Source organism: Oxyura jamaicensis, chromosome 2, assembly GCF_011077185.1.
Source record: "Oxyura jamaicensis isolate SHBP4307 breed ruddy duck chromosome 2, BPBGC_Ojam_1.0, whole genome shotgun sequence".
Lineage (NCBI taxonomy): Eukaryota > Metazoa > Chordata > Aves > Anseriformes > Anatidae > Oxyura > Oxyura jamaicensis.
The window spans coordinates 157435349-157449366 of NC_048894.1; the positions used below are offsets into that span (position 1 = coordinate 157435349).

At 55.2% G+C, this 14018-nt stretch overlaps 1 protein-coding gene across 1 annotated transcript in view; it reads right to left on the minus strand.

The window, feature by feature from the left end:
- ZC3H3 (zinc finger CCCH-type containing 3) overlaps positions 1 to 14018 on the minus strand; it is a gene marked incomplete at its 5' end in the record, with an annotated part of 106724 nt that overhangs the window by 34324 nt on the left and 58382 nt on the right. The window contains 2 exons of the mRNA XM_035317232.1: positions 1485 to 1569; positions 9360 to 9553. Coding sequence (XP_035173123.1) covers positions 1485 to 1569; positions 9360 to 9553 — 279 coding nt within the window. The remainder of the gene's footprint in view (positions 1 to 1484; positions 1570 to 9359; positions 9554 to 14018) is intronic.

Below are 14018 nucleotides of genomic sequence, written 5' to 3' on the forward strand. Positions count from 1 at the left end.
AGGGTAGGGTAGGGTAGGGTAGGGTAGGGTAGGGTAGGGTAGGGTAGAGAAGAGTAGGGTAGAGCCTGTACAGAGACCTTCAGAGATCCCTCCATGACCATGACCATCTCCAATGACTTTGTGAGCATGGAGAGAGCTCCGTGCAGTTTTTATAAACACAGGGAGACAGAAAATATCATTTTTTTGTGGTGGGCTCATGCAGCACAGGCTGCAAACACCAAGCAGTTCAGGGGGTGCATCGGCCCAAGTCACTGGCCTAGGGGCCACAGTAACATTACCCGTGATAAAATCACTCAAGGAAACTATTTTATGGGGGAATGCACATTTTTACCTCTATATTGACCATGTGCAGCTCTCCAGTTAAAACGTACTAAGAAAACTTCAAGCAGCCAAAATGCTCATTACGAAAGCCCTTCTCCAGCCCACTCTCTGCTTCAGCACTGCCATCACCTCTTCCATCGTGTATGGATGTGGGGACAGCCACAACGTGCCTCCTGGTACCCGTGGTGCTTCTGAGGCAAGGCAAGCCACTATGTGGCATGATCAGCATTTAGAAAAAAGAGTTTTTTCCTTGCTGAAATGATGATAAACACTTAGACTACCTGAGGTACTCAGCCAGGCCACCGGCACGTGGACCTCTGTGGCCAGCGTTGAAATTGGACTCTACCATCAATTAACGTTGACAGCAGATTGTAAATCAGTGGTTGTAAATGAGAGGAGATGATAAAATATAGCTAGAATCTGGCACTATGTCTGTGTAGACATCTGGAACCAACACGCTTCGGGGATAAATTTCAGTCTACTACAATTAAGAGGGGCTTGTCTGCAAGAGCTCGCGCTTACGGACGCGATGATGTGCGGCACATCTGTGGCACCAAAGCAAGGCGATGGGAAAGTCAGGAGGGCGCCGAGCGGCGTGCCGTTGTGCTCGGGGCGCTTCCCCGCTGGTGCTGGAGGTTACTGGTTTGCAGGGGCTGAGCACCCAGTGGGCACTGGTTCCCAGTTTGCAGGGGCTGAGCACCCACCAGGCGCCTGTTCCCAGCTGGAAAAGCTCAGCAGGGGCAGCTCCCCAAGGAGCCAGCGAGAAGGAAAACCTGCAGGTTTACTGGGCTGAACGGGGATTGACTTCTCTGGCTCAGGGGAAGAAAACAACGGACTGCCGCGATGCAGGTGACAGTGACGCTGCTGCCCTCGAGAACAATACGTTCTTTGTTTTAAAAAGGGGCTTTCAGAGAGGGCTGGAGCAGGATTTGGCGTTCCTTGCCCGCAGAAAGGTGCTGATATCCATTACTAACCTTTCACACCCTTTCAAGAGAACCTTTCAAAGCAGAAACCAGTGCTTTTTGCTGAGTTTACAGCCGCCTTATGGCAGAGCATGGGGGAAAACCAGCGGTCCTTCGGTCAGAGCTTCACCGAGCCAATGAAACAGCCTCGTGCCAAGCTTCTGATCCCATCCCGTGCTGATCCTCCCCGCGGGTACAGACCTGGCAATGTAGCGGCTCGTAGCGGATCGGTTCAGGATACCAGATGGGGAGAAGCCGGTACTGCCGGGCGTGCCGCTCAGCCTCGCTGTTTGAAACAAGAAAAAGAAACACAGACACTTTTAGGACAATTTGCTCCGAATCGAGAAATCCAGCAGGAACTCCTGCGGTCCTTGGCTAACACACAGCAGCAGCCCCGAGAGCTGAGGATGCTCTTTGCAGACCTGCCTGCTGCTGGCACCTCTGGACCGGCCACACCAAGGAGGAGCCCTGCCAAAAAGGGCTCCTTGTCTGCTCCAAACGCATCAGGTGCCCTTTTCCTCCATGCTCAAACCTGCTGGGAACCCCCCCTTTGGAACCCGCACGCACGGGAGCAATCTTGGAGGCTCGGCAGAGGCAGCTCACACTCCCTGCAGCAGCCCGGGGAAGCCCAGCAGCTGCCTCGAGTCCGTGCGTGCACATAATTAAATCGTCCTCGAGCGGCGGAGGGAAGAGTGAATCGAAAATAAAGGCTCGGCTCGTGGCTTTCCAGGTGGCACGAGAGCGGCTCAGTCACTCACCTGCCAGCCCGGGCGTGCTGGGGAGTGAGTGAGCGGGATTTGATAGCTCCCCCTGCGCTCGAGCTGTCACTCTGGCTGCTGGCACCGGCAAAACCCCAGCTGTTCCCTCGGAAAATAAAAAGCGACGGCGCAGGCGCGATGCCGGCACGGGCGGCACGAGCGTGTCCATCAGGGGCATCGGGCAGCCCCGCTGCGGGCCGCAAGCACGGGTCTTCGCTCGTGCCAGACTTGTATGGCAAGAGATTTCAAGCTTGCCACGCGGGCAGCTAAAATTAATTGGGCGTTTGAGCCACCTTTGCTGAATTATTTTGCTTTTTTTGGTTGTTTTGTGTTTTTTTTTTTACAGGTACGTGTGCGTTGCCGTGCCCGTGCGCCATCCTTTTAGTCGAAGCAGCCCGCCAGCCACATCCTTGCCAGAGAAGGGGAACCACTGAGTGAATCAATAGATGAAATAAATGAAGGCTGCAACGGTCTCGTGCGGCTGGTTTTAAGCGTGTCTTTACCCAGGAGGAGGCAGCCCATCGGCTGCGTAATGCCGCCGGTTCGGAAGCTCCGTAATTACGCGCGGAGCCCGTTAACGCGCAGCAGCCTGGAAAGGGGCGAAGCCTCATTTCTCTCTTCCACCTCCTGGGATTTACGGAGGAAATGCAGGGCGTTGTTTTTAGAAGCCTTCCCATCGTGCAAAAAGAAGCTGAAATGCTCTGGAGACCTCCAAGCAACGAGCGAGGGGACGCAGGCAGGGGGATTTACAGCCCCGCACCCGTAGGAGGGTCCAAGCTGCCCAAGTTTTTCCTCGAAGCAAAGCAACAAAATGTTAAGTGATCAACGTCAGAGCAGGACAGAAGCAGGGTGGAGGTTTGGGGTCTCTCTGCATTACCAAAGCCACCCACGGGGTGTGAAACTTGGGCAGAGCAAAGGACACGGAGGACTGGAGAGGGGCTAAATTTAGAAAGAGGAGCTGAGACGCGCTGGTGTGCGATGCCCCGGGGAGCACGGCAGCAGGCTCCGGATTAAACGGAACAAAATGCTGAAACCATGTCCCCAGGGCTTGACTCTGATCTTGGGGGGGGGTCTCACGGGGTCCTTTCTTCGGGTGCAACACGCTTGGATTTTGCACAACAGGACCTCAGCACGCCGGGGAGAGCAGCGGCGTCGGGACCAAGTGCTGCCGGTCTTCTAAAAGTCCCTTGCTGCAGAGACGGAAAGAAGCGGCGCGGCGAGAAAAAAAAAAAAGGAAGAAATAAAATAATAATAATAAAAAAAAAAAAAGCTGCTGGGGAGAGCATCAAGGAACTGCACATTAAGGGCTTTTTCACTGATTACACACAGCACGGCGGCGTCAGGCTTGATATTTTATACCCCGCGTAAGGGACAGGTGTTTTTCTCCCTCCGCCTTTTTTTTTTTTTTTGCTTTTTTTCCCCTTAATGATTGAGTCGGGTTGAGGCGCATCATCTGTAAGGAAACACGCAGCCCGTGCAGACGGGGCTGCTCCTCTCCATGCATCACCCGCAGCCGACGCTGGCTGCTCCGGCAGCTCGCGGTGACGGCAAGCGCTGGGAAGTGATTGTTGTACCTAACCCAGCCGGGAGGCTCGGCGCGTCTCTCCGGAGGGAACGGGAGCTGTCATGTTCATTAAATGCATGATTACAGCTATGATTAATAGCAGGGGCTACAGCCTAACTACTTTTTTTTTTTTTTTTTCCCTTCCCTCCGCTCTGAAGGAATCCGCAGGCGAGCAGCACGACAGCCTGGCTCCGGTCCCTCGCCGCGGGGTTTTCCGCAGTGCTCCTGCTCAGCCTGTCCTGCTCCAAAATTCGGGATTTGGATCAGAAAAGGGTAAAAAAGGAACAACCCAGCCCTGCCGAATGGGCTCCCCAAGCACCAAACGTGGTTAAAACGAGCGGGGTGGAGGCTGTGCCCCTCCGCCGGCACCCCCACCTTAGCCCTGATGTTTTTCCTCGGAACACAAACCCAGCTCGGTCCCCGGTCCCGCTCCTCCAGGGGAGGATTTCCCCTGAAATCCTTCCGAATTGTGCCCGGGAGCGAAGCCCGGCGCTCCCAGGACGCGGCGCGAGATGCACGAGGCACCCGGCTCACGGCCCCTCTCGCCCCAGGGCTCCTCCTGCAGCAAACGGGCGCTGAGCAGGGCGCTCAGCATCATCCCTCGCCTTCGGGGCAGCCACAGATATCTCGAAGGGAGTGCAGTTAATTATCACCTGCTTAATGATTTAGGAACGACTTCAGCGCTCGGAACGGGGGTCCCTTTCTCGGGACCTCGGCACGGCTGCGGTGGAAACGTGGAAAGCAGCGCGCGTGCATCCGATGCGGGTCGTTTGTTGGTTTGGGGGTTGTTTTTTAATACTGTGCAGCACCTGGAACAGCCACAAATGGAGCACCGGAGACTCTGGGACGCGCTGGGGACGTGTGGCACAAGGGACGCCTCGCGCGGAGCCAGGAGCCGTTCGTCTTGCCGGGCTCTCCTGCCTTTAGTGCTGAACCCGAAGTTTTGAGGCCGGCACTGGGGAAATTTATTTCTTTAATTATCAGGCGTTTAAGTGGCTTCCACCGTTGTGGACGATCAGCAGCAGCAGCTGCCGGGGGTAATTTATTTCACTCACCGGACGGCGCAAGCCCTCTGCAAGGGGAACGACGTTAGAGGGGATGCGCTGGCGCTGCGGGAGAGCAGCTGGGCACGCTTCCCCCCGCCGCCTGCCTGCAGCCCGGCTCCCAACAGGAACGAGCACGTCCCTGCTTCGGGCGTTTCGTTATTAGCGAGGCACGCTCAATTAACGAAGCGTTTCGGCGCTGTTGCGTGACCGGCTCGGCGGAGGCGTGCGAGGAGGCTGGAGAATTTCCCGAGCTCTGCACGTCCTGGTCCTCGAGGAGACCGGGTCCCAAAACCGAGGGACTGAGCTAAAAGGGGATGAGGATTGAGCAATCCCCAAGCTGAAGGGGTTGAGCTCAAAAGGGACCGAGGGACTGAGCGGTTGGATGATCCCAAAACCAAGGGGCTGAGCTCAAAAGGATCCGAGGGATCGAGCAATCCCAAACCTGAGGGTCTGAGATTGAAGGAGCCGAGGGATTGAGCAATTCTAAAGGCAAGCGACTGAGCTCAGAAAGGAACCGAGGGATTAATGAAGCCCAAAACCAAGCCATCAGGATCTAGGGGGATATAGGATCGAGCAATCACAGCCCCAAGAGATCGAGCTCAAAGGGGACACGGGATCGAGCAATCCCAGCCCCAATCCCAGCCCATCGCCCTGCCACGATGGCAGAATGGGGAAACCGAGGCAGGAAGAGCTGTTACACACCAGGACGGAGGGAGGGAACGTGCTGAGACTGGGGGAAAGCCCCCCCCCCAGCCCCGCAGGGTTGAATTCAGCCGTGAGTTTCACAAACAATTCGCTCCCCCACTGTCAGCGGCACCGCCGTGAAACCACCACGGCCGCATTAGGGGGCACGTGGCGAGAACCTGAAGCTCCTCGTAAACCTCCACCACTGGGAGCTCAGCCATCGTGGGAGAAGAGAGGGCTTCTTTAAGCCTTCAGAGTTTATAAAAAATACATAAATCCAGAAAAAAAAAAATGAAAGCCGCCAATAAATACGACCTTACCGCCGGAGGAGCTGCTGAGGTCTGGCTGACAGCCACCAGCATCCCCTCCAGCAGGCAGAGCCGGCGCGTCCTGACAGCCACCAGCACCATGAGCACGGGCTGCTGGCTTCCCCGGGCATCTGTCGGAGTCGTGCAGGGGAAGATTTCCCCACGGGAAGCACCTGGGTGCTGCTGAAAACCCGCTGGAGTGAGCCCACGTCGCGGGCTGCCGTAGCTCTGCCCCCACGGCAGCAGCTGGAGCCCCGAGTGGGGTCAGGGCTGCTCTCCGGCCTATGTCAAGCCTTCATTTTGTTCCTGCTGCTTTCGATCTGCTCTCCGCTTGCTTCTTTATTACTTCCCCTTGCGGATTTGTCATGGAAATGCTGTGTTGCCAGGACCTCTCCCCGATTTCACGGAAATCCCTCACGTGCCCGAACGACGTCTAGTCGTTCACCCGTCTAGCTGACCAAGGGAAACCAGCTGACGTGATCTTTTTGGACTTCAGCAAGGCTTTGACACGGTTTCCCACAGGATCCTACTGGACAAAATGTCCAGCATACAGCTTAACAAAAACATCACACGATGGGTGAGCAATTGGCTGATGGGCAGGGCTCGAAGGGTTGTGGTAAATGGGGCCACATCAGGCTGGTGGAAGGTCTCTAGTGGGGTCCCTCGAGGCTCCATTTTAGGGCCAGTCCTCTTCAATGTCTTTATAAACAATTTGGAGGTAGGGCTGGAGGGTGTTTTGAGCAAATTTGCCGACGACACTAAACTTGGAGGAGTTGTGGACTGGGATGAGGGTGGAAAGGCCTTGCAGAGAGATCTGGACAGGTTGGAGAGCTGGGTGATCACCAACCAAATGAAGTTTAACAAGAGCAAGTGCCGGGTCCTGCACCTGAGACGAGGCAACCCTGGCCATACGTACAGACTGGGTGATGAGATGCTGGAGAGCAGCACCACAGAGAGGTATCTGGGGGTTTTGGTTGACAGCAAGTTGAAGATGAGCCAGCAGTGTGCCCTGGCAGCCAGGAGGGCCAACTGTACCCTGGGGTACATCAAGCACGGCATCGCTAGCAGGGCAAGTGAAGTGATCGTCCCGCTCTACTCTGCGCCGGTGCGGCCTCACCTCGAGCACTGTGTGCAGTTCTGGGCACCACAGCACAAAAAGGACATGGAACTGTTGGAGAGTGTCCAGAGGAGGGCTGCAAAGATGGTGAAGGGCCTTCAGGGGATGACGTGTGAAGAGCGGCTGAGGTCACTGGGCCTGTTCAGCCTGGAGAAGAGGAGGCTGAGGGGGGACCTCATCGCGGCCTACAACTTCCTCGTGAGGGGGTGTGGAGAGGGGGGTGACCTGTTCTCCGTAAACCCCAGTGATAGGCCCCACGGGAACGGGGTGAAGCTGAGGCAGGGGAAGTTCAGACTAGATATCAGGAGGAGGTTCTTCACCAAGAGGGTGGTTGTGCACTGGAACGGGCTCCCCGGTGAAGCAGTCACGGCACCGAGCCCGTATGAATTTAAGAAACGTTTGGACTGTGCACTGAGTCCCATGGTCTAAACTTTTGGGTAGACCTGCGCGGTGCCAGGAGTTGGACTTGATGATCCTTATGGGCCCCTTCCAACTCGGGATGTTCTACGATTCTATGACGTCTCAGCGCTTGTAGAAGGAATTGAAGGTTGGCTGCGAGCACAGGAATTTGCTTATTTCGTTTGCTTAATTAAAGCCACATCTAATTGCGATGTATCAAGCACTTCCCGCACCGTCCTGCTGCTGCCACGTTTCCTAAAATTTCTGCGAAGTGAAAAATATATCCTGGCCAAAAACCAGCTAAAACACAGGGACAGGGCTTGCCTCGTGGACGTCTCCCAGACTGGAGCCCGGCACCAATCCCACGTCCCACGGGCTGTAGGCACCAGTTCGGGAACTTTATGGGATTTTCTGATTGTAGCTGGAGCTCAAAAAGACTAAATACCAGCCCAATAAATTCGGGTGAGCAGCAAAATTGTATCTCACCATAACGAAACCCCGAGGTATTAAATTGTCAGGAGCCTTTCCCACCTCTCGCTACCCCACCACGCGGTGTCCGGCATCGGTCTAGCTCCAAGCCTCTCCCAGAAATCCCACTCTGGTGGTGTTTTTCTGCCAGAAACAGAAATGTTTCTCATTTCTCCCAGCCCAGAACGGGATATTCAGGGGCAGGCTGAAACCCTCAGCCCTTGCTGAGTTGCCTAAGCATGAATTTGCCGTTTCCCAGCGGCTACACAAATTTAGAGACTTCTTCACGCAGATAAATGAAAAAGAAAACCCACACCGCCAACAAAAAGAAGCAGGTCAGAACGAGGCTTTTTAACAAGGGGTGTGCTTCCTACTAAAGGTCTCATCTCCACTTCAAGGCTTCCCATTTTTTCATGCCGTTTCCCCCATTTCCTACAATTGCTGTGAATTTAACACGTCCCCTGGCAGCACGGAGAAGTCTCCGGGAGCTCTCCGAAGCACCTGGCGCCGTGGAAAAGCAGCAGGAGTTCAGGGATCCGGACACTTCGGAAAATCCCATCCCAAAGCTCGTGAAAAAGCACGTGTCACTGACCCCAGGCTTTGCTTGGTCCACGACCCCCTGCGTGAGATTTACGGAGCCTTTCTCCAAGCCTCCCAAGGCTGATCCTTGCCCAGCCTCGTCCGGACTCAGCCCCAAAGCCGAGCTCCCGGGCAGCAGGATCGCAGACTCCAGAAGAAGCCGGATGGGTACATTTGCTCTCCCACACCCCTTACCGGCCACACGTGAGCATCGGGGGAGTTATTTACCCTCTGTTGCCTTCTGCTCCTAATTTTTCTCACCGTTTCCAACCTTGCCGGAGCCGCTCAGTCCTCCTGCTGACGGCATTTTTGTTTCCCCTCCCTCCCGTGCCTCCTAACCCTGCTTTTTGTGGGTCTGTTTGAGGGAACCGGTATCCAGGAATAACCAGCTCGGGAGCAAAACCGTTTGACCCCAGGTAGAAACTCAAAAACCACTTCAGGAGCAGCTCAAAAACCCAGTCCTGCCTGAGAGCCGCACTGGAGTGTCAAGTACCGGGGGAGCTACGAGACAAATTGAATTGAAGCTAAATGGAAAGCCAGGAACTGTGTCGAAACGCCTGTTCCATCCGCAGAACGATCCTCCCGGCTCTCTTAGGTCAATATTGACCGGGATTTGATGAGCATATCGAATATATTGAACCTCGTGCTGCCATTTCAAGCTGCCCAGGACTTGGCAATCCTCGCTGCGGTTAGAGAAACGTATCAGGGTGTCCCTAAACCCGGTGCACCCTGAGTTAAAGAACAATTCAATTGTCTTAACTCCTTCCGAAAGCTTTTGCTTCTTTTACACGACTTTCCTGCCACGAACAGGTTGGGGGATGCCCCGTGGCGGCGATGGGATGCCCAACGCCGTTGGGTCGGGGCTGTGCAAGCCTGCGCCCCGCCACCCGGCCGTGCTCAGCAAGCCAGGTGCTGCAAGAACTCAGAGCAGTAAAACTCGGAATTTCACTTTCTAAAAAGCTTCTTTTTTTTCCCCGAAAAACCTTCTCGGCGAGAGGTGGATCCCCCCTCGGGTGTTGCAGCAAACCAGGGGAAGGCGACGAGCCGCAGCCACGCAGCCTGGGGAACGAGCGGCTAGAAGCCGACGTCGGCACGAAGCCGGGGCCCCCCCACGGGTTTTCGGTGCACACCAGGACAAATTCTGGCTGCTCACCTGCTCTGCCGGGGCTCTTGGTGCTCAGGTCCCTGCCCCGGCCGGGGGTGCTGGACGTCTTGGAGAGCTTGTTGGCCGACACGCGGTACATCACCCCTCCGATGCAGCGATAGCCTTTGCTCCTCCAGCCCTGTGGCACCGGCTGGGACTTGCTGCCCTGCGGCGAGGGGCGCGCTTGGTGTAACAGCGGGGACCTGTAAGAGAAGGATAAAGGCAAGGTGAGCACTAGCTCGCAAAGGTATCACCAGGAGCCGCTGCTGGGCGAGCAAAGCTGGGGCTTCCCGATAGCAGAGGGGATACAGACAGCAGCCAGGGATGCTCTCGCTTTGGAAGAGCGAAAATTGGTGGCAATCCCCCAGGGGAATCGGCAGCGTGGGACCTTCCAGGAGCTTAACCAAGCTTTATGGAGCTCCACAGACTTGGATGTTCTTGCAGCTTCCCCCCAAGCCTGGCTCTTGTAGGGTTTTTACCACGTCCTTGCACGGGATGAGCTTCCTGAGAGTGCTGCTGGTCCCCGTTTAACTCCTGGAGGGGATGCTGGGACCCAAATCGGACCCTGGCAGCACTGGGGACCCTTCTCCAGCCCCCCAGCTCCCACCAAGGGGACACGTTCCTCCTCCAGCTCCGCAGCGACGGGGCAGGAGCTGTGCTACGGCCACGCTTTTTAGTGTCACCAGGACATGAGCATCACCACGACGTGCTCGGGCTGTCCCCAACGGGCGAAGGACGCCTTTAGGAAGTTCCCAAGCGTCACCCCGGGGACAAATCCCTCCTGGACGGGTTCCTCTGCCCCCCCAAAAAAAAACCCAAACCCTTCACGATGCCTCCCGATCCGCAGGAAACCACCCCCCCACCCCCAGCTGACTGCGGTGCAGATGCCGTTATGCAAACCGAAGCCGTTGCAGCCCCATCAAATCTACGCTGCTATCAGTCGCCTTAACCGTTTAGCGCTAATCCAAACAGTAATTTGTTTATGCAAATCAGAGCTCTAATTTTGTATTAGCACAAACTGCGCTCATAATGCTATTAGCGGGACGTATATAAAGCGCGCATTACCGGCGACGATCTGTAAATTAAGGGCTGCTATCCTATCAGCGGAATGCAAACCCCGGAGAGCATTACCTTTAAATGAACATGTGCCGCAAAGAGAAAAGGGAATTGTAAAATGTAATAGTTACATTTCTTGGTGCTTAGTGTGACAGCCGATTCATTTAATAGGGCTGTTGCCACTGGCTACCAAGCTCGGGCGAATTCCTGCCAGGCGCGGCGGGGATGGGGACCTGGCGGAGAGGTGCCGGGCTGCGCCCGGTGCAGGCTGCTCGGGGCTCGGTCCCCGGGCAACCCCTAACCTTGCTCCGAAGATGAGCACCGAGCTTGAAATTTTGCAAAAGCAGCAGGAGAAGGCGGCACCACAAAGCTGACATCGCTCTCCAAAAATCCCGAGGGCTTTCCCCGTCTCCCCACGTCCCCAGATTTGCAACTCTCCAGCTCGCAGCAAGCCTCGGCACGCCCCAGCCCAGGAAGGTCTCCCTCGAGAGGCTCGCACACGTCTCACGGAGGTCATCCTCCGGCACATCGTGCATGCCAACCCCTCCGAGCCCCTCCAGGCTTCCCGAGGGCAGAGGAGGCACGGGATGCTCGGTGCCGATGGCTTTTGCGCTCCCGTTCTGCGTGGCATTGAGCTATAAGCGTCGGTCCCCTACAGATCCGCACCCCTGTACTGCTGATGCGGGTACATCGGGTCCCGGCAAGGCAGTTTTGGTATTAGCTCCCTGTAAAAAAATTAGCATCCTGTAAAAAAAAAATGTATTTCAGCTCTCTGCAGCCCACCAGCAAAGTATATTCAAAGGTCTCGAGTACAGGGAGACGCTGCGAGCAACCAGAGCATCTCCCACGTGTGCCTCGCACACCAAGCGCAAAATTCCACGGAAAGAGGTTTGTCTCAAAAACCCGGAATATGGCTCAAAAGTGACCCTTCGCAGGCCAGTGCCGTGACTCGGGTGTGCTGCAAAACTGGATTTGGGTAGAAACAGAGCGTTGGCTTGCTCAGGAAGACCCGGCTGTATCCCGAATCCCCGCACGCATGAGATGTAGCGACATGAGATTTATTTCCTTCGATTTCAACCCAGAAAGCGCAGCACGACGCCGAGAAAACCCTACTGACGGAGACACAGAGCCCAGATGCTCCAATACCACTCCAGTCCTGCCCGTCGCTCGTTGCCTCTCTCCTGTTGTATTTCCAGCGCCGTTTTCTGCCTCGGGGTCTGCAGAAGGTAACTCAGAGCAGCGCTCCTGCGCCCAGCGCCCTTCTCCAAAAAAAAAAAAAAGCATCATCGGGATTCAAAACAAAAGGCTGGGGAAAAACCTTCCTGGTTTAAGCTGCAGCTCAGAGCCGGGGTGGCTGCAGCCGTAGAGCATCAGCCGCCGTTCCCACTGCTCCCCCAGATCCTCCAGATATTTATTTTCTCGTTTTTCCACGCTCGCTCGAGCCGCTGAAGTGGCTGCGCGCCGCAGCGGCCACCCATTAGGACCCTTCTCCAGAGTTATTACCCGGTGGCATCTGACCCCTCGTATGTGAGCTGGGAGCGAGCAGGGAGAGGCTGCCGGCAAACACCGAGCAGCAAGAGCTGCAGATTATAAAACACATTTGACTTTTATACATCGGTATTTTTTAAAAAAAAGAGGAAGAAAAGCGACAAGCCAGCCCACGGGGAGCAGAGCGGCGACGCGCACAGCAGGACCATGGGCCCCACGGCTCTCCCCTGCAGGGAATTTTCAAGGATTTCTGCAGCTGAAGGCATTGCCTTCACCCAGACCTCCTCCAATTTGCATTTTGGAGGGAGAAAAAGCAGCTGAGAGTCCTGCTGGATCAAGACCTGACCCCACAGGAGGCTTGGCCACCTCCGCTTCCACCCTCCAGCTTGATGGGGCATCGGTGAGGGGACAGCCCTGGCACCCCCTGGTTCCTCCACCTGGAAACTCGGTGCTAGGAAGTCAAAAAGCTAACGGAGAGAAGGAAAATATATATATATATATATAAGAAAAACTCTCAAAAGGAGTTGTAATCTGCTCCAGTAACCTTTACAGCTGGTTCCCCTGCTGGAGACAGACGGAGGGAAAGGCACCAGGAGGTTGCAGTACTGCTTCAGCAGTTTTATCGTCCGTCCTCGCCCTGCTTGCAAAAGATCCGGCCCAAACCTTTGTGGGGAGAGATCCCAAACCCCACGGCACTCCAGGCTGGGTACGGCGTCCACCCCAAATCCCAACAAACCTGGCCCTACTCGCACCACGCGAGCGCACGGCAGAGGAGACGCCACTGTCCTGGAGACGCTTCGTGGGGGCTTTTGCCTGCTGAACACGTTAGGTTGAGCTCTGGCCACTTCTGTTATTTACTTCCAGAAGCCCCAGGACATTCAGAACTGAAGGTAAAATATGTTCCGTAAAGAAACCTCGCTGGGTGACCTTTGCCCGCACAGAAGAATGGGGAAAGGGAACTGATCGAGCAGACAAAAAGCCGCGACCACTTCAGGAGCTGCTCGCACGCGGTGGCGTCACCCCAACATCCTCGTGCCACCAGCATCACCTTCACCCATCTGAGGTGACACCTCGGCCTGGGGACGGCCACCGCCGGGCCGGGAGAAGGGGACGAGGCCTCCAACGGAGGGCAAGGAGCCTGGCAAAACCCCTCGTCGCTTTTCATCCCCGGCGGTGTCACGGCACTCCGCTGAATTGTTACCCTAATGGAAAGGACGGCCTTTGGAAATGAACTGTATTGAGAAGAGAGGATAAAATTAATGAGATAATAGCCAGGCCAAGGACCTGAAGAATACGCCGGCCCTCGACACGAGGGGCTTGTAATTCCCTTTCTGCAGCACAAGCCCTCGGATCTAAAGAGTTCTCCCGTCCATCCAGAAGACCCGCTCCGGCAGGAAATTTCATTAACGCTGGAAAATAGGAAAGGTATTAAGCGTGGATAATGAAGGCCAGAGTGTGAACAGTGCCTTAAGATAGTCTTCTTTCTAGCCTTTGTAATGGGAGGCATGAACTTTCCCTTCAAATCCATTTCTAATCCATTTGAAATACTACAGCAAATTATCTTCCCTTCAGCCCGAGAGCGGCCAGCCAATTTACTCCGAATAGAAGTGACAATGCTACAGAATTTATCGCCATAACCTTGACTACACAAGGTTGAGGGTTGCCTTTCCCCCCACCCCGGGGTGGACAGGGGAATGAAATTTTTTTAATGAAAAGGGGGTAGAGGGACACTGTAAAAATGTTTTAAAACAGCGTAGCAGCTGTTGGAGGTCCAGCGCCCACACCAGGGCCAGGCTCGATGGCGAAATCGCAGCACCTACACTAAAAATGTGACGGGTGCAGGTCCCGGGCTAATAAAACTCTCCGCAGCTGGAGATTTGGGCTCTTCCATGCATCCCTCGAAGCAGCAGAAACTTTGTCTGAGTCCAACGATTTCATGCAACCTCTTCCCAAATGCCCGTCTTGACCAAGTCTTGACTTTCCTCTTCTCTTTCCCGTGGTTAAACACCGAGCGGCTTCTTCAGGTCTCTTCTGCAAGACTTGCACTTTCCAAGTGCTCTGAAGCCGATGTCTCAATTCTTCCAAAAGTGAGCCCAAAACGATAACTGGACCGGATGAGGGAGA